Source organism: Lepidothrix coronata, unplaced genomic scaffold, assembly GCF_001604755.1.
Source record: "Lepidothrix coronata isolate B3197 unplaced genomic scaffold, Lepidothrix_coronata-1.0 Scaffold147, whole genome shotgun sequence".
Classification (NCBI taxonomy): domain Eukaryota; kingdom Metazoa; phylum Chordata; class Aves; order Passeriformes; family Pipridae; genus Lepidothrix; species Lepidothrix coronata.
The window spans coordinates 1,369,798-1,394,491 of record NW_016690327.1 but is presented as its reverse complement, the minus strand read 5'-3'; the positions used below and the strand labels follow the sequence as shown (position 1 = coordinate 1,394,491).

General features: G+C 55.8%; 1 protein-coding gene across 1 annotated transcript; it reads right to left on the bottom strand.

Annotated features, from left to right (window-relative positions):
• Positions 1-1,449: 1,449 nt before the first annotated feature.
• AGO1 (argonaute 1, RISC catalytic component) lies at positions 1,450-24,373 on the bottom strand. The gene is made up of 19 exons (XM_017828282.1): positions 24,277-24,373; positions 17,181-17,364; positions 16,313-16,433; positions 15,999-16,180; positions 15,629-15,765; positions 15,394-15,528; positions 15,039-15,126; positions 13,789-13,936; positions 13,557-13,676; positions 12,661-12,783; positions 12,102-12,235; positions 10,706-10,890; positions 10,393-10,552; positions 10,042-10,132; positions 8,270-8,464; positions 8,012-8,146; positions 7,069-7,170; positions 6,078-6,277; positions 1,450-5,659 (listed from the first exon to the last, which is right to left on the bottom strand). Exons 1-19 carry the CDS (start codon positions 24,299-24,301, stop codon positions 5,551-5,553), a joined length of 2,574 nt encoding a protein of 857 aa, XP_017683771.1. The 5' UTR covers positions 24,302-24,373; the 3' UTR covers positions 1,450-5,550.
• Positions 24,374-24,694: the final 321 nt, after the last annotated feature.

The following is a 24,694-nucleotide window of genomic DNA, read 5'->3' as shown; positions in this document are numbered from 1 at the left end:
CCAGGGTCAGTGCTGGGTTAGGCAATGGCACCTTTATCATTTCCTCTGCCCCCAGAAGATCATTTTTTCATAAGAACAGTGAATTGAGATTTGTTCAAGTGGGTTTGAACCTGCTACCTGTGAAGGAAAGTCACTTTTTCTGATGGTGAGAGGGGCCTTTCCCCAGGGAAACAGCTGAGGAACTGGAACTTTGGGCCATCAGGAATTTGAGATTCATAATCCAAATTTCAGGATCATTATTAAGAATGACCATCTTGGACTCTGCTAAATGAAGTCTGTAAAAGCCTAAGTGAGCAACACAGTAAGGTTTCTAAACCCATGCAAATAAAAGGTAAATTATTAGAGAATTTCCTTAACTGAAATCCGGAGCAGGAAGGGGGAATGTGATCACTAAGATGAAGCAGATATGTGGGAGGGAGGGATCCCTGTAAACACACATCCCTCAGGGGCAGCACGTCTAGTCCTGCAGCTGTAACCAGAACCAGGGCCGGGGCTCAAATGCCAATCTAACACCTGAAACCAGTTTTCCGACCCGTTTTCCAGGACTCCAGACCCAGCTGCACGAGGCACGATTTGCTGTGAAACCTCTCACAGAAACAGCCCCCTTAAAACTGCAGAAGATTTCTGTTATGTAGTAGAACTCATTTCAAACAGGTGATACAACCCACAAAGCAGCCCATGAGTGCAGAACTTGTGCTGCTGCCCAGCTCAGGACAGAACGTTCTGGTGCTGCAGTTCAGGTAATTAACTAACGAGTGCCTGCCTGCCATTAGTGAGCACTTCCTTAAAATTCCTTGGCATTATTCAAAACCCAGTTACAGCTCAATTGCTGAATCATTCATCAGGAAAGGTCTGTCCCTGCACCTTCGTGAGGTAAAACATGGCCAAAAAACTCAGAGGGTCCAGTTCCGGACCCTAAAAGTCAACCATAAGCTGTTGGCACTGGAGAGGACTAGGATGTTTGCAAGAATTCTGAAGCTGGGAAATGTAAAACCTGATGGGAAATGTAAAACAGGATGGGAAATGTAAAACATGAGGCAGTACAGAAACCCAGAGGATCAAGTTTAACCTCAATCCAAGAGGCGTCTGAAGTCTGTCCTTAAAGCACCTCGGAGGCAGCAGCCCCCGAAGCGCTCGGTGAGGCTGCAGGAGCAGCACATTTTGATGTCCATTTCTGACAGAACCCAGGAGCCCCAGTCCAGTCAGTTCTCAGATGACACTTTAATAAAAAGTAGAACTGGTTACTGTATTCCCAGAAGTCTTAAGCGCGTATTTGTTCACTGAAGTGTTTCTCTCATTAAATGGAGATCTGGACAGTGAGGGGTGTTGGATCCTCTGCAGTATCTGATGCAATTCAGCTCCAGGCAGCGTTTCCCTGCTTGTCCCCAGCCTTTCCCAAGGGAACGGGATGCGCATGTCCCTTCCCCTTCACACGATGTGACTCAGGAGTGTCACCCCGACATATTCACATTGCTTTTATTTAGGTCTTCTGCCAACAGTTACAGGTAACAGACACTTGGGACTGCAAAGTCGAAGTTGCAAGTAAAAATCAGGACCAAGGCAAAAAAAAAAATAAAATCCACAAAGGCAATTAAATCAAATCCAATATAAATACAATGTTCCGGAGCTCTTTAATCATACTGCTTTCTTTAATAAAGAGGTGGTTATGATCTTACAGTATTTTCTTTTGGCCTAATCCAAGGATTTTGTTTCTCTTTACCAGTCTTAATTCCACACATACAAAAAAAACCTGATATTCAACCTTTAAAATATAAGCCATATTTTCTTAATAAAATAAGTTTTGTGCTGCTGCTTGTTTAGTAAGTACTGTACATCAGCTGTTCACGGATATTTAACAAATGGACCATACAGAGTTCAAGCTAGAGCAAAAAAAACCCACAAGAAAAGTAACAACCCAAAGGGAGCATCCTGTAAACACCCTATGTACAGTCCCACACTTGCTCGTAGAAAGGAGGTACGAAAGGGGCTGGAAATCAAACACAAAAGCACTGGAGTCCTGGAAATTTTCTTTCACAACTATTGAAGTGCAAATCACTCAGGCAAGATATGAATTTCACTTGTTTATTGCTCTCCTGCTGTCTGGCTTCCCTTCCTGAAACAATCACATTCTTTTTATTTCACACTGATTTTCCAAGAAGAAAACCTTCCGCGAGGCAACGCTGGGTGACACTGAGACATCGGGTCGGACACGTGCGATCCCAGAACACCCCGACCGCCCTGGAGCTGCGGGGAGAGGGCAGAGCAGACCTCCCGCCCCGTTCTGTCCAGATATGAGATAAGGGGAACAACAGCATTCAACGGGCACATGAAAGCCACTCCTCTTCCCACAGAACTGCATGCACCCGGCGACGCTTCCAGTCGCAGACGAGCTCGTGCGCACGGAGAAGGCAGAGGCTGGGAGCCCATCGGGATGTCCGTGTGGGGGTTGTGGCTAACTACAGTCCTGGCATGTACCTGGGTAACACCTATCGCCTACGGCAGCAAAACGCACCTCCACATGCAGCTACTCGTTTGCATCTCGGACAAGAGAAGGGGGAAATGCCGGTGCCGGAGCACGGAGAGGGCACGGTGCATAGTCCGGTACAGAAAACATGCGGGTCACTCCAACCTCTCTAAAGTTCTTCAAAGTGGAAACTGGGTTTAAAGGGCACAGCAGCTACTGAGTTTGGCTTTTTTTATTTATCCAAAACCATGAAAACCCAACGCAGAGGGTGAAATAAGGGCAGAACACGATCTGCAAGTCAACAGCTGAGAGTTTCAGAAGCTGTGAAGCTTTTGTGTAGTTAAAATTGCTGTTAAAAGTAGGTGCTACATCAGCAAGTCTTCATTCATAGTTTTCTATGAACAGCCACCTTACAAATGAGTGCAAATCTTAAAGGTCCATTTTACATTTCAAGTCTCAAGGTTAAAAAAAATTGTTACAGAGCAACAAGCTGTTTCTGTAAATACCCACACTATCTCTTTTCAAATGGTTAAAAATGGCACGTGCTATGCCACAGCTACTAAAAGACATTTCAGAATTCTAGACCCAACTAAAACACTAAAATAAAAACGAGGAACCAAAATCCCTTTGCCCCTCGCTGCAGAGCAGCAGCCAGGCGCGTTCCGGTGTAATGCTGGTGAACAAACTGATTTGCAGAGAGAACCTTGACCTTGACCCCGATTTTATTCTTAATGAGAAGCTTTCTACCACCAGGTGAGCGGGAACAGCCCCTCTGAGATCGTTTTGCTTTCAATGAACACAAGCCAGAGTTCGGAGGATGAGATGGAGGTGCTGATTGGTGTCACTATGCAGGCACTTGTGTAGAGGAATGCAGGCTTCTCATGTTGACACTTAGTGTTGATGCGTTCCCTACGCTCTAAAAGCCTTCCTAAGAGTTCCCTACCTACTGACCACGGATAGTTCCTGGTCTCCTCCTCGTCACCTTGAGGATATACAGCAGTGGAGGTTGACACAAGGTGCAAAGGAGAATATGAACCAAACACTGTGGTCTTGAGGAAAAATAGGACTGTGCTAAACGTAGGATCTTCACCAAACGTGACATCAGTGGGCTCAGCACTTAGTTTGCATAGCATAGTGATGTCTTCACTGTTCACAAACACGTTGCCCCAAAAGAAAACGGGAAGAGTGAATTCCCAGGGTTAGGACAGCTCAATAGGCCAACATGACCGGTGTGTTTCTCGTGAAGGCAAGGCAAGTTTCCGCGTCAGAAAGTACAAACCAAAGAGGTGTGGATGTGCTCCTGTCCGCGCGCGGGCCGGGGCAGCGCTCGCGCGGGGCTGCCTGGGACACGCGTCGGGCAGGAAAATGAGACCAGAGCTCTTCCCCGCAGAGCGTGCGCCTCGTTCGTCCCTTGAAGGAGGCGCTGGGAGCACTTTCATCTCAAAAACCCCAGATAATCTGCCCGGATGATATGAGTACTGAGCTGCCCCACGGCCCCGCCGCCGTGCGTGCGGTCGCTGCGCAGCAAAACGGGCCTGAAAAGCAGTGACCAGGTTCCTGCGGGGAAAAAGGCTGTTTTCCTGCTACACACACAAATCAGGAGTTTCCCCCGTGACAACAACAAGGGTTTCATCATTCTAAGGAATGATCTGGTGTGCTTTCAGAATCAAAACCCTGGGCATGAGAGCAGTGATACTACGACACAAAGAGCAGCAAAACTGAGCAGCAGAGAGAGTGAGCCGGGAGGTGCTGGAGGTGGGGGATGTGGTAGTTGGAAAGCAGCCAGCCCGGGCAGACACATGCTGGATGCACAGGGACCACGGGCACTGCGGAGCACCCGGCACGGAACGGGCTGCAGGCAGCAACACTCATCGGACAGGAAACGCTGGAAAGCTCTGGCATGAGCACACAGCCTCAGGAAGTGCGGGGATGTAAACTCTGAGAATGTTAATGACTTGTGGATTTTGGCAACAGACTCAGTATCATATAAAAATAATGTCTAGTAAAAAAATCCCGGTGTCCCATCGTAAAAATTCAGGGGGGGAAGAAAAAAAAAAAAAGAAAGAAAAAATGGATAGTGCTTTCTCTCCTCATGGGATGGAGATGCCCCCATTTGTCAGAACAGTTTTAAATAACAAGTAGTACATTGGAAACAAAAATGGGTCAGCAGCCATTAAATGTGTCCTGTATGAAAGTGCACATCTTTCAATGGGGTTTAACCACCGTGAGGTCGTGATCTGACACAAACTGCAACTGAGGACCATAGAAATTAACTCCTTCCGATGGAAATATGGACCACCATCAAGACAAGATTACTAGTTTCCTTACAAGATTAAAAACATTGAAATTTTGCAGCATCATAGTAAGGCACTCACCCATGGAATAGTCTGTGACTGTTGCTTCGAGCGGCAGCAGCTGACTAGCTTGTAACACGAGGAAGACAGTTTTCAGTTCTGAGCTAAGTGCTAGGGTGCCTTACATTATCCGGGGGGAATTACTCGGGGGCGGGGAACTGTTAGTGTTAGAATTCTCCTATAAACTAGTTGGTTTTTTTTTTCCCCCTTAACCCATTAAAGCATCTCATAATCTAAAATATTAGTTTTATAAATCTAGTCTTCTGTTTTAAGGCTCTAAAAATCCCCTCCCCCCAACCCCCACAAAAAATACCTACCAGCGCCTGGTGGGCAACGGAGGACCAAAGCCGCCAGTTCACAGTCAGGAGTCTCTAGTATTGCATCTTAAAAATGAAAACCTGCTTCCGCCTCCCGGGAGTTTTATCCCTTCCCTTGAATGCCTTCATGTGTTTGGTCAGGTCAAAATTTTGCAAAGCCAGAAAAAACTAAAAAAATAATCATCATCATCATCATCATCATCATCATCATCATCATCAGTCTCTTTCTTCCAATCCGACACAGGTGTTGGATCCTTCTGTCCCGTGGTGCTGGTCTCCTGCCTCGAGTCGACGCTGCCTGCCCTGCAGTGATTTCTCATTGGAAAAAAAAAACAAGGTGTCCCAATGCTTCCTTTTTTGTATGGCTCCTACAAATCTGAAAGCTTTCTTGAGTGAGGTAACAAAAGTTAGGCTTTCAAGCAAAGTACATGGTACGTAAAGTGTCCTGATGAACCTGCACAGCCTTCGCCAAGGCCTGGGGGTCTCTGCCGTTGCTCTGTCCAGATATATGGCTGCCCTCGCCGCTGAAAATCAAGGAAATCGCTGCATAATTATTTCATATTTTCCCCCCAGGAACTCCCCTGGAGATGGGAGTCAGCTGAGTGCTGGCAGCACAGGAAGGCACCTCACTGCAGCACATGGAGATGCTGCATGTGACAGTGCCTGTGCCTGGACTGCAGAGATTCCAGCACCTCGAGGCAGCTGGGAATGCTCAGACACCCCAGGGATGCTCCTGCTGGCTGAGATGAGCTCAGGATGGGATTTAACCCTCCGCTACCCCTGCTGCCCCCGTGCTGGGACTTAAGAGGATGCAGCTACATGCAGGTCTCCCCCCCAGAAAGGCTGTGCTGCAGCACCACTCGGACACAGACACTTTCATGCCCCTTGTCCCCTGCCCATACCTGGCTGTGCCCTCCCAGGGCCACAGGCTGAGCCCCTCACCTGTCGTGCTCCTTGTCCACGAGGTGGTACCTGGCCCGGAATGCCACCAGCCGGGCATAGTAGGCTGGGGCTGGGATGGACACGGAGCGGGTGCAGCGCACGTAGGTGTGGCACAGCTGGTACGTGAGGATCTGCAGCTCGTCCGCCGTGAACCGGTTGTCATCCCACAGCACGTAGTAGTGGGATGGCCGGCTCGTGCCCTGGGAAGGAGGGGGGCAGTGTGAGAGGTGCTGCCAGCACCCGGACATGGGCAGCCACAGGCAGCTGCCTCGCACCCTCAGCATCCCCACCCTGATCCAAATGATCTCTCAGACAGCCTGGGCAGGAGAGAGGGCTGTGCTTCCCTGCTGTGAGAGCCCCACAGGGTGAGGGAGGAAAGCCCTGGGCACCGAGGTGCAAAGCAGCACTAATGCCACTGCCCGGTGCCTGTTCCCTGTGTGCCGCTGCTCCTGGCATGGCACAGCCCACGGGATCCCCACCGACCCCAGCCAGCTCCCACTGTCCATGCAGGGGAGGGGAGGCCAAGCAGCCTTCCTTGTGGAAGCAGCTGCAGATTAAGTGAGAGCAGTTTTTCCAGCCTGGTTTCTGACTAATCTTGGCTGCCTGCAGCCAGGCAGCTGCAGAGCAGGCAGGGACGGCTGGCCCAGCTCTGCCGCCCACGGCCAGACAGCAGGTCCCTGCTGACAACCGGGTGCCTGGCGAGCCCAGCACGCTCAGACACCAGCTGACAAGCTGCTGAATTGGCTGCTCTGAAGGAGGAAAATCTCTTAGGAGAGATCCTTGGCTCCAGGAGAGAAATGAAGTACGTGCCACACAATGCAGCAGCAGTGCGGGCCTGGCACCTGCTCGCCAAACCACCGCAGTGGCAGCTTGGATCCAAGTGCCCTCTCTCCATGCCAGAGGGAGGCTGGGACAGGGCTGGGACAGATGCATGAGAGCACAGTCTGCCACACCAGCCAAAAAACCCTACAGCACCACAACAGCGCGGTACCTGAATGCCTGCATGACTGCACAGGTAGAAGTCGAACTCAAAGGGGTGGGTGATGTTTGTATCCACTGTTGTTCCTGCTGGGATGTTCCCGCTCTTCCCAATCTACAGGGAATAGAAAGAGAGATCCAAGTGCTGCAGAGCTGGGTTATTTCCAGGTGCCCAGAGCACCATCCCTAACACAGCTGCCCCGAAGCCCCAGCGCAGGGTCCCCATGTCAGTGTGAGAGCAGCATGCAGAGCCACTCCCCAAGTGTCGGTTCCAGGGGGACTCAGGCAGCTCTTCCTGCTCTGCTCCCTGTGTAAACAGGCCTGCTGGTATTCTCTGCAGGCAGCAACATGGAGACAGAGCCAACAGCAGGGTGAGGGTTGGGCACTGGCCCATCCTACTGCAGAGATGAGGCTTAAGTGAGCAAAACTCCAGGGTTCTTTGCAGAACATGTGCTGGAGTCTGTGCCACAAGATACTGGGGATTTTACATCCTGATCAGAACAGTCCTCAGTTCCCAGGATTAAATCTTGCTGCTCTAACTAGAGCAGAGTCTGGTTAGACTCGATCTACCCACTAAATTCAGATGACATCTAGGAAAAGCGACAGCATCAACGTTGCTGCAGAGCACACACAAACAAGCTGTGAGCAAGGGGTTATTCAGCCTGTCACGTCAGCAGCTCCAGCTATCACCAAAACAACAGATGTTTTCAAGCTGACAGAGGTTATTTCAAGAGTCACCAGGATCATCAGCACCCAGTAACTCATAATAACAGCAAACAGCTGGCTGGGGTTCTAGAGGCAGCCTAATCCACGTGGCTGTGGGAGTCCAGCGAGCAGCACGTTTCATTCAGAACAAGCTCTCACTGCCAGTGTTGAGATTCCCCATTGGCAAAGCCAGGGCTGGCTCTTCCATCAGACAGGGATGAATCAGCTGCCTCCCACCCCACAGTGCTCACCCTCTCGTTCTTGTCTGCACAGAAGAGACGGGTGTGATGCCTCTTCTGGACGACGATGTAGGTGATGCCAGGCTGGTAATCTTTTTCCAGTTTGATGCAGGCGTCTCGGATCGCCAGGAGCTCATAGTGAAGGATCTGGAGAGACAAGGGCACAGAGTGTGGGGATACACCAGCACCCAGCTGTCCCTGGCACCCTTGGGGAGCCCTGCAGGAGTTGGTGCATCCCTGCTGCCCGACAGGGATCTGAGGGGTCCTCACCTGTGGGAGCTGCCCCTCGGGAACACCATCGCGGTAGAAGATGATCCTGGTGGGTTTGAAGCGGGTGGATTTGTAGAACTGGATGAGGAGCTCCCTCACCATGTAGGACAGGTCCTCGATGATTTCCTGGCGCGGGCGCTGCACGCGCACCGTGGCACAGTACCGGCTGGGGTGGGCGTCCATGCTGCCCACGACCTGCAGCGACAGGCCAGGCCTGAGTGTTACACCAGCAAGGACAGAGGGGATGTGGGACATTCCCAGCCTCCACCTGCTTCCCACATGCACAGCTGGCCGTGGGCAGAGCACCTGAGCTCACAGATCAGATGGGACAGCAAATACTGTACAGGCAACCAGCACCCAAAAGGGACATCCCTGGTCGTGGCCACATCCCGGTGTCACAGTCTACCATGCCCTTTGCAACATTTATGGGAATTTCCAGTGAGACAACTTTGGCTGGTGCCACTGAGTGACGTGGCTGTGGGGGCTGCTGCTGCTCTGCCCAGTGGTGAGGGGGAGCAGGGCTGCCCCAGACAGCCACGGGCTGCCCGAGGACACGGTGGGTCAAGTCACCTCAGAGACGTCAGAGCAAGAGGCCAAGAGCAGCCAGGCTCGGCTGTGACACAGGGACAGGGGTGCAGTGTGAATCAGGTGCTGGCCCACCCTTGGGGACATGCCTGGCTGCTGTGACTTTGTTGTGTGCCCCATGTCCCCCTGAGCAAGGGGGAAGCACCACATATCCCCCCCATCCCAGCAGTGTGAACCTGCTGCCCTTCCCCAGCGCTTTCACTTTTGCTTCACAAACAGCTCTGGGGTCGGGGCTGCTGCACTGGAGCCAAGGCACACAACAGAAATAGTTCCTCCAGCTGTGGACCCCCCAAGGTCCCCCCAACAACACACCAAGGACAAGGTCAAGTCCCTCTGAAGGCTCTACCCTTCTCCTCCCCTGCAGCTTCAAAAAAGCTTTCATAAAAAGTAAGAAAAAAGCCCCAGTGGTCCTGCACAAACCACAGAAGATGTTTTCAGAGGGGAAGTGTTGCCGCCAGGAAACAGACTGTTCTGTCCCACCCACACCTACAGCAAACAGCCCAAAGCCTTTCCCAACCCCTTCTAATTAAGAAAAAACACTCTTCCAAAGATGCATTTGCATGCCAAGGAAAACCTGAGCTGTGAGTCCTGGAAAGTTAAGAACTTAATAGGAAAATGCTGACGTGCTTAATTAAAACAGACTCTGAGAGAACCTGACACTCTCCTGTGCTCCAAAGAGCAGAGGGCAGCGTCTCCCAGCCTGAGAGAGGGCACGAGCTGCCCCCAGTCCCACTGGCACTGAGCAGCACTTCACTCCTGGATGCTCATTATTCATTTGAGGAGAAAGCAAATCCTCCTTCCCAAAAGGCTCAGGAGCCCAGTCACCCCAGTTTCCCCCATCTCCAAAATCCCAGCTCTCCCGCCAGGGGAAGGTCCCTCCGGGGCTGCAGCTGGCCCAGGATGCTCCGGGATGACTTGGTGCAGCTCCCCGCACGTCACGAGCCCCATCTGGTGGCAGCTGCCAGCTCTCCCTGTATCTCCCCAAAACTGCAGCTCCTCTGCCCAGAGGCAGAAGAGGATCAGGGAACCACCTCCCCAGGAATGGGATGAAACACCCGACAGAGCACAGGGTCACCCCAATAACTGTCACCATGGGGACATCAGTGACACAGCCCCCTCAAGGACACGAGTCCCATTCCAGCTCCTGCACCCCTGCAGGGCTTTTGGGCACCAAACTGGGAACTTACAGCTGTTATGGAGGGTTTCTTCCCATCTCCTGCCGGTGGGTGAGTGACATCGGCCCCAAGGAAGATCACCGGCTGCTGAAAGACAGCAGAGCTGGTGGGAGAGGAGAAAAAACCACAGTCAGCCTTTAGGACCATCTCAGGGTGATGCCAGCCCAATGGAGACGAGAGATGACACCAAGGACATCTCCTGACCTCCAGCTCTCGTCTGGGCACATCAACAAGATGAGACAGGCTGCAAACCCGCATTTGAAAGAGCTGCTTTAAGCAGGCCCCCTTGTAAAGCCAGGCAGGCAGCACCACCAGGGACTTGGAAACAGCCCCAAAACTGTGAGAGGCAGTGGCAGTACGAACCGCTGGTGAGGCACAAGGATGTTGTTGATCCCGCCAAGCTTGACGTTGATCTTGAGGCAGAGGTTGGAAAGGGTCTGTGGGGAGGTTTTCACCACGTTCTTGACCTGGACACACTGCGTGGCCATTCCCAGGAGAGTGTCCCCAACACGCTTCACCTCAGCTGCAGGCAGAGGAAGCAGGTGAGCACACGGGCAACCAGCACCACACTGCTCCCAGCAGCACCCTCAGAAATGGGGAGAGAGAGCACCATGGGAGCCAACCCTGCTGAGCCAGAGCAAAGCCCTTTTCCTCTCTCTACTCGCCCCAGACGCACCGTACACCGGCGTCTTCCCTGGCAGGATGACAATGATGAGCTGAAGGCCCGAATAGGTGTTCTTGAGGTGTCGGAACATGGGCTCCACACTGTCTGCACCCTGGGCATACTTGCAGAAGCAGGGCTGGCCCTGGATGGGCATCCCGGCGTCCTTGGAGATCTTGCGCAGCTGGTCTGTGAAGTTCCTGTGCCGGGAGGAGAAGCCGTGAGCCCCGAGCCCTCCCGATGGCAGCTGTGCCATCCCGGCACTGAGCACGGAGCCCCTCGGCCGAGGGCTGCCTACGGGACAGAGACAGGGCCATCCCAGCATCCTGCCATGGCTCTACAGCACCCACCAAGTGCACACGACCAGCATGTGTTAGAGCTCAACTGCCCCCTCTCTGTGCCCTCTTACCCATGTACTGACTCTTCCTGAAACGACAGAGCCCTTCTCTGTTGGGAAGCTGGAGAAGCAGGGAACGGACCTGCTGCCTGGGACAGATAATTTCCAGGTGATTGCAAAGCTGTTGCCAGCCTCACAAAGTGCTCAGCCAGACTCTGGATTTTTGGATTGCCAAGGATGGATTTGATGCAGTAAGAGCCAGAAGGAACACGGGGCTCTCAGCTCTGCCCCAAAAGGGGCATGGGAGGAGCGTGGTGCCACTCCCACCTGCACCCAGGTACTGCAGACATGGACACTCTGAGCTGTTCCAAAACCCAAACTGACCATGCCAAACACCCAGAAGAGGCACACAAAGCGCTCGCCTTAATGCATCCACTCCTAGTCAGGAGAAACAGAGGCCCCATCAGAATCCAACACAAAAGTGCCCATTTCCCTAAATCAAATAAACTGTCACTGCTCTACATCCCTTCACTACAGAAGCAGTTTCTCTAAGCTACCAAAGCTTTTCAGAAAGCCCAAAACTTCTCCATAATAACCCATGGGAACTTGAGATGCTTCCTACATGAATTATGTTATTTCAGACAGATTATCGAGGAAACTCTAAATCAAATATCCCTCACAACCCCTTCTCTCTGAGGAGATTCAGCTAGAAGAGTTCAATACAGCTTTAGTGCTGACAGTATCAGCTCACAATACTGCAGCTCCCTGATGCAAAGAGCAGATTGAGGAGAGCCTGACAGGCAGCTCACAGGTGCTCGCTCTAACCTGGCAGCTTTGGGATGGCTCAGGGACTGTTTGCAGCCAGGACAAACAGCCAGGCCCTCTGGATAAACCAACAGCAACAGGAACTGAACACCCCAGATCAGACTGGTACCACGAGCAGTGGAGCTCTGTGCAGCTCCAGCATCGGTGATGCTGGATGTGCAGCCCCAGGCTGGGAGCAGCAGGGTGGCCACAACAGGAGCCACAGCCCTCCCAGCTCCCCCAACCCACACGGGCTGCCCCTTTCCTTACTTCAGCACCTCCTCTCGACACTGCTTCTGCGGGGCAAAGCAGGCAATGGCCCAGACTTTGATCTCAATGCCGTTGTAGAACTGCTTCCCTCGCATGTCCCACACGCCCTGGTTGGGAGTTGCAATGGCCCGGTTCTGCAAGGCAAACAGAGGGTCAGAGCACTGCAGCCTGCCCAGCCCCGCAGCCCCAGAGCCCCGCACGGGCCAGGCTGTGCTCCCTGTCACGGCGCCGGAGCCGACTGCTGGCACTGCTGGTGATGGGCAACCCACAGCCTCAGCTCCTCAGCAGTGACAGCAAATTCACCCGACCTGCCCTACCCTGAGCATCCCTCTCCCCTTCACCTCTTGGTTTTGTCACCAGTGACTCTCGGCTACAACTTCCAGACCAGTTATATTGCAAAAAACCCAAAACCCACAAACCGAAGGCACCCTGATAAAAAATTCCAGCTCTAACCTACAAATGTGAAGGCAAGACAAATTTTGTTGAGAAGCAGTGTTTTCAGGTGTGACAGCATCTCCCTCACAGTGCAGCTGAACCCAGGCAGGACAGCCTTGCTTACCCGGCCTCCATACTGCAGGATGGGCGCCGGCAGGACCCGCCCCGTCACCTCCGTCATGTCATCCTTCACCTTGATCCCAAACTCCTGAATGTACGGATCCAGGTTGTAGCTGGCATTCTTCATCTGCAGAGGGAAGGAAGGGCCATGGGAGGGAGTGAGACCAACTGCTGCATCCCAGGCAGTTGCAGCTGGCTGGGAACTGTGGGCACTTGTGGGAAGTCCTCTGTCAGGGGAGAGCGAGTGGGTTAACACAAAGGCCCAGACCCCGTCCTCCAAACTGACCCACAGGGACCTGATTTTGGAATACACTGACCAATGCAACTGAGAGTAGAGCCTGCTCCTGAGATTTAAGGCTTCAACAGAAGGGTTCAGACTGGAGAGACTTATCAAGAGTCCCAGAAGGAATATCAAATGTCTCTGGTTTTGAAAGCCCAGAGACAGCCGTTTGGGGAACAACAGCCCCATTAACCAGCAGCCAGGCACAGACAGAGTTCCTGTACCGCAGCCCCACCATGCACAGCCCCACGTACACCCACAGCCGGGGGCATTTCTCTAATTTGTTTCCCTATTTTTAGTTCCAGCTCCCTTTGGGTCAGGTTCCATCAGCACGAGGACCTGAATTTGCCATACACGCATTTCCACATTCACTTTGAGCTGGGCTGCCCTGTGCCAGTGTCCATTACACACATGCAGACACCTCTGACTGGAGATTCAGTGGGAAGAGGGGGATAAACCCACTCCATTAACCCCACCAGCACCTTCTGGACAAGTCACAGCTCCCCAGAGCAGGGCAGCTGAGGAGCAGGACCACGGCAAGGTCCATCATGGACACAGTGCTGTAACCTGCCCTCGGAGCCGCAGCCCCAACAGGTCCCTCAGGGACTCGTGCCACGTACCAGGCGACTGATTTCCTCCTGCCTGTCTGGGGCAGACCTGGCTGTTGCTTTTATCATGGTTGACGTTTGATTGTCCGTGAGCTTCTTGATGCACCGCTGGCCAGCCACGATGTTACACACCTGCAGGGGAGGGGACAGCACGTGTTGGGGACAGGTGAGACATGAGGGACCACGGCCGAGCACAGCACTCGGGCCCTGCAGCCAGCCCCAGACTGGAGGTGCCAACACTCACCTCCAAGGGCAGGTACGTGTGTTTCTGCTCCTGGCCAACCTGGAGACAGGGCAGGTGGGGGTATTTCAGCTGCAGGTTGTATTTCTGCTTAAAGTACTGAGCCACTGTGCACTCCACAGTCTGACCGCTCTCCAGCTGCAGAGGGAACCTGGCAGAAGCAGGACACGAGGGATGCACCTACTCAGAACAGACACTTCCAGGCCTCAGGCACTATGTACTGTGCCTGGGAAGGAGGAGCTGCCAGGCTCCCACCCTGAGCTGCCGTACAACAAAATAAAAGGTATAACAGTGTACTTTCAGAAATGGAGTCAGGAATACTCTGACCCCAGTGTGGGACTGAGGTCCCTAAATAAAGCTCTCCCTCACTAATCCAGCTAATCAGGGCAAATGTTTATTGCAGGACGTGCCACACATGCCACAGTCAGGTACGGAAATACAGCACACTGGCACTTGGGAGGGCTTGTGTGCCCGGTGCCCTCCCTGGGAGCTGAGCTGAGCTCCAGAGACAGGCAGACAGGCCTCTCCTAGTGTGGGACAGCAGCCCTGGGGTGGGCAGAGTGTGGGAGGCAGGAGGGGACATTTCCCTTCAAAAACACAGAAAAAAAAAATCCAGCTTCCTGGCTGCAGGGCTGAGTGGTGCCACAACACCCACAGCCGGAGCATGATACCCAGTCTCACCCAGCACCAGCTGCTCCCAGCTCCATAAAGAGCTCCATGAAAATGCAGAATTGACTTGATATTCTTTATGGAGCCAAAATTAGACAGGAGAGCCAGGCTGAACACCCCGGTGAGGCACCACATTCCTCCTGTGCTTGCCAAGCTCTGGGGCTGTGACCCAGGGATGCTGGAGCACAGGGGACACCGAGGGGTGCCGAGGCCCAGCCTGCTCCCAGGCACACGCAAATAATTCCAAGGCAGACACTCACGTTATCCCCTGACAAAGCCTCTGCTCTGGCAGCGGCTATTTTAAGAAAGAAGAAAACCAAACTCGGAGGTAAAAACTAGGACAATTCCTGGCACGTCAGCTCCCGCCCGCCGCCGCGCTCCGCCTGCCAGACACAGCATCCTCTGTGCTCCCACCTCCCCGCATCCTGCTCCGCGTGTGGCACAGGGCTCCAGAGCCTCCCACACGTCTCCTTCTGCCATCAAAGGCTGGAGCTCCCTGTCCAGCTCTCCCTAACGACACCAGCAGCTGTTAACGAGGAGAACAGCACAAGGATTTTTCCAAGGGCACTGCCCACCCGCCTTACGTCTGGTGGCTGGCCGGCCGCCGGGTAACGTTACACACGCGGTATTTCCTCTTCATCTGCCCACAGTGGGTCACCTCCACCTTCAGACCTGAAGGGAGACAGGGAGACACAGCACTGTCATGGTGAAGGTGGGAGCAATTCCCCTTTGCCCAATTCCCCCAAGGCACTGCCAAACCTTCCTTAGCTAATCCCCCACTTGCAGACACCCCGACAAGAGCACGAGGGAGGCAATGGTGCCCCATGAGACATTTAAAATGTGCAACCCTTGTACCCCCACCTCGCTGCAGGGGCTGGAAGGGCCACAAGCCACAGCAGCTGTCAGGGGACAGGTCCCAGTGTTCCCCGGGGGCTCTACCTTTGATCTCCTTGGTGAAACGCACTCTCTGTGAGTCCGTCAGGGGCTTGGGCTGCTCGTCGATGTTACGGATGTCCAGCACCTCGCACATGAACTCGATGACAGGCTGGGCCTTGTAGAAGGCGGTGGCCGACACTGTGGAACAGACACCACGATGTGTCTCTGCCCCCCACCAGCCTCCCCAAACACACCCGGTCCCACCACTGCAGCTCCCCAGCATGAGAAATAACGTCACCATCGATGTTGAGCATCATCTTCCACATGGCAGGCCGGACTGACTGGTGGAAGCCGAACCAGACCTCCCTGCCCCCTCCCAGGGGGTGGTAGTAGCCTTCGGGGGGGGAGAAGAAGGAGCGGCCGACAGGAGTGTACCTGTGAACGGGGGCAAACCACGTCACACAGCGCACACCAGCCCTGTGGCATCATCCCCAGCCCCCCGAGCCAGTGCTCCCCCCCACCGGCTGCACCACCCACTTTATTTCTTTTCCAGGAGCACCCAGAGATGCAGTAGGCTCGGCCATCTCCTCCCAGCAACCGTCAAGGCCAGTGCCAGCCACAACAGCCTGGCAAGGGCAGCGGCCCCCCTGCCTCCCTGGCACAGGTACCTCATGGAAGCCAGGTGCCTCATGGCAACATCCAGCGCCTGGACGGACTCCAGGGGGACGGGGATCTGCCCGCTGACCAGGGCCTCGTGCAGCATGCGCCAGCTCACGATGGCCATCCATTTGATGGAGACCTTAAATATCCTGTCCTTGCCTTCCCCCGGGATCGTCACCTCAAAGTCAACCTGGGTGCAGGAAGGAAGGGACAGTGACCGTGGCATCCCCGCAGGGACACCACGGTGGGGTTGTTTTCAGCTGGTCCTTCTCAGGAAGGAGGGAGGTCACACTGTCTGCACGGGGCTCGCCACCCCTCTTACCCGCTCATTCCCAATGGGCAAGGCTGTGACAGTGTAGATGTTCTTCTTCCCATCATAGACTGGTTTTCGGTCGCCAAAGATTTGCGGTTTGAAGTGCTGCACCATGTACTCCACAACTTCCCTACGCAGGCAAGAAAGAGGGGCAGGGGCAGAGAAGGGAGAGGTTTGTTTTGCCAGTTTCTTTACACCCTGACACCTCCTGTGACCTGTCCAGTGCCCCTCAACCTCCCTCCCCAGGGGACCTGAGAGCTGGGCCGAGTCCCCCTGAGGAGGAAAGCCCCTGGACAAATGGCCATGTGCCTTGCCCCACAGCCTGGTACACAGGCTTTGGCAGAAGGAGTGTACATGGCACGGGGGAAGGCGCAGCCGCCGGAGCTGCCGCAGACCCTCCGTGTGTGCCGGGAGGGAGCAACTCGCTGCCAAAGGCATGTGCAGCATCTGCTCTCCGGCCTTCAGGTCACAGAGCTCCCCGGGCTGCGGGGGCAGGAGGGGACAGGCAGCAAACTGCACATCAAAAAGGAAAACAAAGGAAAGTAAAGAACACGATGGCCTGAGGTCCGGGGTCACTATTTTTAAATGGGGGATTGTTGCCAAAATAACACAGCTGTTTGGAGCAGCAGGGACCGTGCTGAGGCTCCAGACCACTGAGGCTGCCGGGGAGGAACCAACACTGCTGCACAGATATGGCTGGGGGTTCCAGCCACCCGTGGGTGTTGGGCAGCACCGTGACCCCTTTCACTGCTGTGACCCCTGCCACAACATCACCCTGACGGCTTCCATTGCAAAGACAGAGACAGGCACTTATGGAGCCTCCACAAGGAAACTGGAAGCAGGAAACAAGTGCCAAAACCTCTAATACTTGCCTTACCTGTTGACTCTGCGTGGACATTTGTCGGGCTTGATATCCACTTCATAATGATACACATCGATCTTGGGAATGTCCACTTCAAAGTAGTTGGCCAAGAGCTTGATGGGCTTCCCGACGGTTCCTATCCCGGGCCGCCGCGGCGCTTGAAACACCTGCTGCAGGGGGGGCAGGTATGCGCCTGCAGCTGCGGGAGAGAGCTCAGGTCAGGAGGGCTGGGAGCAACCCTGTGCCCGGACAGACAGACCACGCGCAGCCACAGCACTCTCCAGCGCCGCATCCCAAGCCAGAAGGTCCCCCACTACCCCTGCTCCTGGCAGGAGGTGGCAGTGGCAGAATTCAGAGCAGCAGAGGAAGCAGCTTCCCTGGGCACTGTCTGGGGAGCACCAGCACTAGCCAAGCCATGGAAGGGCAGTGCCACAGCAGCCCCACCGCCTCCCTCGGCACTGCCTCCTCTGATGGGAGAGAAGCACCAGCTCCACCAGCATGGAGTTGCAGGTCTGCCCCTCTCCAAGGGGATGCAATTCCCTGGATACTCTGTCAGCAGGGACCTACAGCATTTCCCCTCCATCCTCCAGCAAATTCCAACTTGCTGCTGGAGGGAGGATGTCAAAGAAACAGGAAACACATTATTGCATCTGCACTATAGCAATGTTGAACTGCTGGGTTATGAAAAAACCCCCAAACCCAAACCAATCCTAAATCCCCACTTCAAGTAGTGGGGGAACCCATAAAGAGGGAGACACCAGTTTTTCCACAATTCCCATTATACAGACTCACTAACAAGGCTCTGGAGACATGGGATGGTACCAGTGCATGGCCACAGGATGGAGTGGTGTTTCTAAGCCAACAGCACCCTCAGACTCAAAGGTATTTAAAACACTGCCAAGGAATTATTCCACTGCTCTCTGAGGTGAGCCTTGTCCTTCCTGCCCCATTCCCACTTTGCCCCTCTCCACCCATCCCAGTTTGCATGTTCTATGTGTTCCTCAAGCCCCGTGAGGTCTGGGCCAGCTGGGCCGGTGTGGGGAGTGGGTGTGGGGGTATTCACTGTGCTCCATCTGCACAGCCAACTGTCCTCGCCAGCCCCAGACAGCGTCCCGGCTCCAATTCAGCCTCCTGAACACATGGTGCTTTTAGCACCCCTTTCTCCCATCCACTTTCTTTTTAAATACAAATTTCAATTCCAGACTAAAAATACCAGGAGCAGAAAAACAGAAGAGCAGCAAACTAAGCTTCAAATTTGTTTTTCACTTTTGCACCCAACCTCTGCAAGACTTTTCCTGACGATGAAATGCCGGACACCGAGGGGATGGGACACCTCTGGTGAGCATCCCTGCAGCAGAAGCTCCAAAATCTGTCCTGAGCCTGGGGCTAACCTGGCCCCAGCACCTCCTTGGGCAGGGTAGCATGGGACCTGGAGGAAGGTGGGGATCCCCGAGGGCAGGGCTTGGACCCTGCAGGTATCTGCAGCTGGCCCAGGACAGGGGGACTGCCAGACCCCCCCGGACAAACAGCTGCACTTGGCTCCGGGGGCAGCTTGTTTTAAGGAACTGACTTTCAGACGAGTTGCTCCCGGTGTAAGTCATGTCTCCACATGACTAACATTTCTTGGCAGTGGCCAGCTCCCTGCCTGTGAGCTGATGCATTTCTAAATCATGGTTTGCAATCAAAGAGGTGTTTGCCAGCGCTGCAGGAGCCTGCAGTCCCTGAGTTTGAGTGAGGAACCACACAGCCCATCTGTGCAGGACCTGCCAGGCCACAGCAGCTCTCTGCTGCCTTCCCTGCAGCCACATCATGGCCAGCATCTGCAGCTCCTCCTCCTCTGGATCAACTCATCCCCAAGATGACCCCGACAGCTGTGTGTGAGCAGGAAAGCATCTCCATATGCCCAGATCTCCATGTGCCCATGGCATCCCCCTGCATGCAAGGGACGCAGGGTGGCCACAGCTTGGCAGCTGCTCTGTGCCACTTGGGTGCCCAAGATGAGCTGAAGCTGGTTTGGGGCTGGCAGGAGCTGCAGAGGGGCGACCCAATGGCCCTGCACCAATCTTACACCCTCAGTTCTGCTCCAGTCACTCCAAAAATAAAGCTTTGCCATACAAACCCTCTTGCCACAAGATCCCGAGATGCTTCATGAACATAACACTCTGCAATCAGGCTCATGAATCACAGGTGAAGGAAGAAGCCAGCCTCCAGCAATGCAGGAGTTGGCTCAGGAGTCTGATAGGAACCAGGAGATACAGCAAACACAGGGTAAGATAAATGTGGCTGGAGGGAGCAGCACCCAGTGGCACAGAGATGCTCTGTGAAGAGCAGGGCAGGACCACGACAAGCACTGAGGATGGGCAAGTTCACCCTTGGGCTGACTCAGAGGGTTTTATTTTTGACCACAACACACGTTCCTTGAATGTGACAAGTGGAAGCAGCCGCCACAGCAGCACCTCCAGGACGTGAGCCAGGCTCTCACCCAGCCTTGGCTGCTCCAGCCCAGGTGAGAGGGACCCTAAAGCCTTTTGGTGAACACTCGGGTTGGGTTCATCCCTTCACACACCACATTCCTGCCCTGAGTGCTTAGGGTCCCTCCATGATTTGCCTTGGTGCAAATCCTCCCGAAAGCTGCCCTCTGCCTGGCTTGGAGGATGCTGTGCCAGGGAATCCTGGGCAGCTCGACGTGGCATCCCCAGGCACCTCGTGTCTACAGCCCTGGCAGCAGCTCGGAGCAGCAGCAAAGGGGCCAGCGAGAAGAAGCCTCGTTAAAAAGTGACCTAAAGTGTGTGGAAACAGGAGGGCTCCTGTACGTGGGGGGGCTCCTGCACACGGGGAGTGGGGGGCTCCTGCATACCTCGACTCTCCATGGCAAAGCTGCACAGGCTCCCACTTTGTCATGTAAATGTGGTCGCCGGGGCCGGGGGCTGCAGGGCGAGTGTTGTTCCTGCAGCACAATGCGGCCAGTGAGCGGGATGAAATCCGCTGCCATTAGGAATTCCGCGGCCCGGGAGGAACCACAGACTTTCGCACACAAAGCCGTGCCCTGGGGACGTGCCGGCGGCGGGAGCATCGCCGGGTACCGCGGGCAGAGACGGCGGCCAGGGCAGCGCTGCGAGGTGAAAGCAAGTTTGGGGTAATTAGCGCTGGGAAACGCTTTGTTTCTGTTATTTATTGTAACAGCTGGGGAACATGACCCACTGCCCAACAGCTGCCTGCGCCGGGCGAAGCCGCCGGTGGGACGGCATGAAATTACCATGTCATTGAAATCCTCTCCAGCGCCGCATTCAGCCGAGGGGCCGCGGGAACGGCGCCCAGACAAAAGGGAGTTTTATTGCGGCGGCGGCGGGTCCGAGCCGGCCCCCTCCCCGCACACCCACCGCCGAAATACAGCCGGGAACCGGAGAGGAGCAAACGGGGCCGCGGCACCACAAACACCGCCAGACATGCGGCGTGGCCCAACCTCACCCTGAGCCATCTCCCACCTTAAACCACCCCAGCAACTACCCGGGAATTGAAACCTCTATCGGGGGGCAAAGCAAGGGGCAGCACCAGCGGGAAAGGCCGCTGCTGGTGGGGTGAGCAATTGGCAATCCAAATCTCCAGGCTCGACACCTTCAAAACCCCCAGCTCTAAGCAGTGACCGATGCCATCCTACGCATCCCAGACTTCAAAAAGCCCCATCTCAGCTCTGCCAGCCCAGACATCGCTGCCTGCTCCTTCCTGAGTCCCCTGAGCACCCCAGGATCACACAGCTGTGGGTGCTTTTGAGTTTGACACCAAACCGAGTTCCACACAGGGCAGAAGCTCCAACACAGGGCAGAGGCTCCAGCTGCAGCATCAAACCCGTGTGTGCACCAGAGCCCAGCTCCTGAGGGCAAGGCCGAGCTGCCCAAGCACTGCTCCTGCCCCGTGTCCAGGTGGCTGTGCCCAAAATATGAGCCAAAATAGGCTTTCCTCTATTTTACCGTGGTACTGATTTCCGAAAGCAGCTGAGTTCTTTGTAGCCTCAAATCGAGCGCTGCAAAGGGCATCGTTGTGCCAGGTCAAACCTCAGCTTCCCGCCTGGAAATCATGGATGACAAACCCCAAAGTGCAAGTTATACACCTGGCTGGCCAAGGTGGGTGTCCCTGTGGCCCCACACCCTGCAAGCACGGTGCCACAGCCCAGGCCAGGTCAGAGCAAAGCTGTGGATGCTGTGACAGAGCACGAGGAGCAGAGCAAGAGCACCACCAGCTTCATCACACCACATGCAGGGGCTGCACTCCGGCTGCACTGGCTCCAGAGAGCAGTGTGGTGATGCCAGTGGTGTGGTGATGCCAGCGGTGTGGTGATGCCAGCGGTGTGGTGATGCCAGCGGTGTGGTGATGCCAGCGGTGTGGACACATCTCGACCCGCAGTGCCATGAGCCAACACATGAGGGTCCTGCCAAGCCAGCCCTGACTGTCCAGCTGCCCCACATCCCCCTTTTCCACCTCTCATGGTGTGTGAGAAGCCGGCACAGCAAGTGCCACCACCCCTGCCGAGCACACCGGGCGGCACATCCAGGCTGTGTGACCCCAATCCATGATCCCGGGGTCCCCCCTAACAGCGCCTGGACCAGGCAGGGACTGACATCCCCTGCCAGCCCCGCGGGGTCTCCCACCGCTCCCACACTGGCCAGGCAGCAGCCAGGGACACGCAGAGCCAGGAGCCACAGACAAAGGCGGCCCCCAGTGCCGGAGGGACAGGACAAAGGCAGCGCCGGCTCCTCTCCGCCGGCTCCTCTCCGCGTCGCGGCCCCACAGAGCCACCGGCTCCCGGCGCAGAGGTTGAACCCGCCTGCAGCCCCGGAGGATCACCTGGCCCAAGGAGCAGCTCCTCTGCCTGATTTGCCTTCCTCCCCGTGTCTGCCATCTTAATAACTTGCCTGTGTTTTGTTCTTCCCGGGGTTTAGGGACAGGCTGCAGAGAGTGTTTAGAGATAAACCATACGTGCCATGTCTCCAGGCAAGGTGCTTCTCTTGGCTTTGTTTCTCGGCCTAATCCCTTCCCAGAGCCAGGCACACGCGATTTCGTGTTTCCTGAAGATAAAGAGCCCCAACAGACGGAGCAGCTTTGGGGTTTTTGCAGGGTTCAGCACAGGAAGACAACGGTTGAGATTAACAGCCTTTAGGAAGTTTGGGAGGGATAAAGAAAACTGAAAGTTGGGGGAAAATAAGTTTAGTTTTTAAAACCATCATTTCTGTGTGCCTCCCTGAGCGGTGCCTGTGGGTCAGATGTCCCAGCTTTCCCTTTCCATCTCCACGTTGGTCACATCCAGGCACACGCCAGTTTTTGCTTTATTGCCCTGACAGGCCATAGCACTGTCAGAGCTTGCACGTGAGGCTCAGCCCATACCCAGGGGCTGTCACAGGCAAAGGGGTGTCACAGCACGGCAGGACCCACAGTGGCTCCGGTGACATGGGGTTTGTGTGTCCCCTGCACACAGGGTGACACAGGTGGGAGCAGACATCCTTCATCCAGACTTGGGTAGGGAAGGGAAAACTCCCCAGGGCGCAGCATCGGAGCCCTGCTCCCAGTGCAGCCCCCATGGCCACGGGGATTGAAACCCAAACCTGTCCCCCAAGTGTGACCCCATTCCATCCAAGAGATTGTTTTAAAACAGCTTAGGAGCATGAGTTCGGGCTGGGGTAGGAGGGTGCAGGTGCCTGGCAGCGTTATCTGCGTGGCTCCAAGGCGGCAGTGCCGCTATCGCCCCGAGGCACTGGCAAAGCCCGCGGTGCCGCCAAATCACGGCTTCCAGAGGCCATAAATCAGCCCCAAACACAAAGCGCCAGCAGCCAGAAGGTAACACAGGCACGGGAAGATCTCTGTGCCAGACTTAAAGTAAATATGGTAAGAAAGGACCAAAGTTTGATTACAAACATGCAGCAGGTTTGTGTCAACATCTCACCGGGTCAATGCATTACTGTGGGTGCCAAACCCACCAGCATGAGAGCGGCGGCGACCACTGTCCCCATCGCCCCGTCCCTCAGCACGGCAGCAGCTCCCCGTCTCCATCACCTCATCCCTCCTGCCTTATTTTAGGCACCAAAATCTTCCGTGACTCAGAGCAGCACAAGTTCGCGACGCTCGCGCCGGGCACGAGCGAGCGGCCACCGATGACGGCAGAGTTTTGGGGCCTGGACCAAGAGCACCATCGGTGCTGCCGTGCCCAGCCGGTGTGTGAGGCTGGGGAGGGGGACATGGGCATGGCTCTGGAGCTTGGCGCCGCACAGGCCCTGGCACCGGGAGAGGAGACGCTTCGTGCTGTCATGGCATTGCCGGCCTGCCACCAGCTCCAGCCTGTCCCTGCGCCCTGAAACCGGGGAAACGGGGAGCTGGGGGACGGACAGGGAGCTGGAGGCATGGATGGGGAGCTGGGGGATGGATGGAAGGTTGCAGAGGATAGATGGGGTCCTGGAGGATGGATGGAGTGCTGGGGGATAGGTGGGGTGGGAGGGATGGGATGGGAACTGGGGAGATGGAATGGCAGCTAGGGGAATGGAATGGGAGCTCAGCGGATGGAATGGGAGGTGGGGGCAAGGAATGGGAGCTGGGGGAATGGAACGGGATCTAGGGGCAAGGAATGAGATCTGGGGGGATGGATGGGGAGCTGGGGACATGGACTGGGAGCTGGGGACATGGACTGGGAGCTGGAGAGATGCTGCTGCTGCTTTGTACAGAACAGGCCCCTTGCGCAGGGCTCGCCCCGCGCCCCGGGGACCCTGCGGCCGGACGTGCCCCCCGGACCTGTCCTCCCTGCTGCGGGTGCTCTGCGGGCACGGACCCCTCCGTCGCCCCCCGCCCGCCCCCGCCGCTCCCGGGGCACCCGGGGGGACGCGCCCGCCCGGCGCCCCCGGCACAGCCCCCCCGCGCCGCCGCTGCTCAGACCCCGCCGCGTCCCCCGGCACCCCCTGACCCCCGGCATCGCCCCCCGCGACCCCGATGGTCCCCGGCATCGCTCCCCGCACGTCCCTCGCTCCCCGCCGCCGTCCCCGCCGCACGCCCGCCCCCGGTCCCACCGGCCCCATCCCTGGCGGCCGCCGCCGCCCCCGCGGTGCGCAGCGCCCCGATCCCCCGGCGGTACCTGCTCCCGAGGGTCCCGCTTCCATCCCATCCACGCGGGCGGCGCTCCGAGCCGGGGGCCGGGGCAGGGCCGTGCCGGGGCCGGGCAGGGCCGGGGCCGGTGCCGCAGCCGCCTCACGCCCCTCGCGCCGCGCGCACGCGCCGCCGCCGCCCGGCCCCGCGCGCAACAAAGGCGGCGCCCGCCGGCCCCGCCGCCATCTTGGGCAGCGGGAGGGGGGAGCGGGCGGGACCCGGGGAGGCCCCGCCGGGACACACCGGGGATGCCCCGCCGGGACCCCCGCGGCACTGCCCGCCCGCGCTCGGGCCTGGCGCTGCGCCGCCGCCGCAGATGTTTGTGTCGTGGTTTTTTCCTTTTTTTTTTTTTTTTTTTTTTTTTTTTTTTTTTTTTTTTTTTTTTTTTTTTTTTTTTTTTTTTTTTT

Coding starts and splice junctions, on each gene's coding strand:
- AGO1 (XM_017828282.1), bottom strand. CDS start 24,301: ATGGAAGCGGGACCCTCGGGAGCAG. Junction 17,365..24,276: donor AGCGGGACCCTCGGGAGCAG/GTACCGCCGGGG, acceptor TCTCTCCCGCAG/CTGCAGGCGCATACCTGCCC. Junction 16,434..17,180: donor TGTCCACGCAGAGTCAACAG/GTAAGGCAAGTA, acceptor TTGCCTGCGTAG/GGAAGTTGTGGAGTACATGG.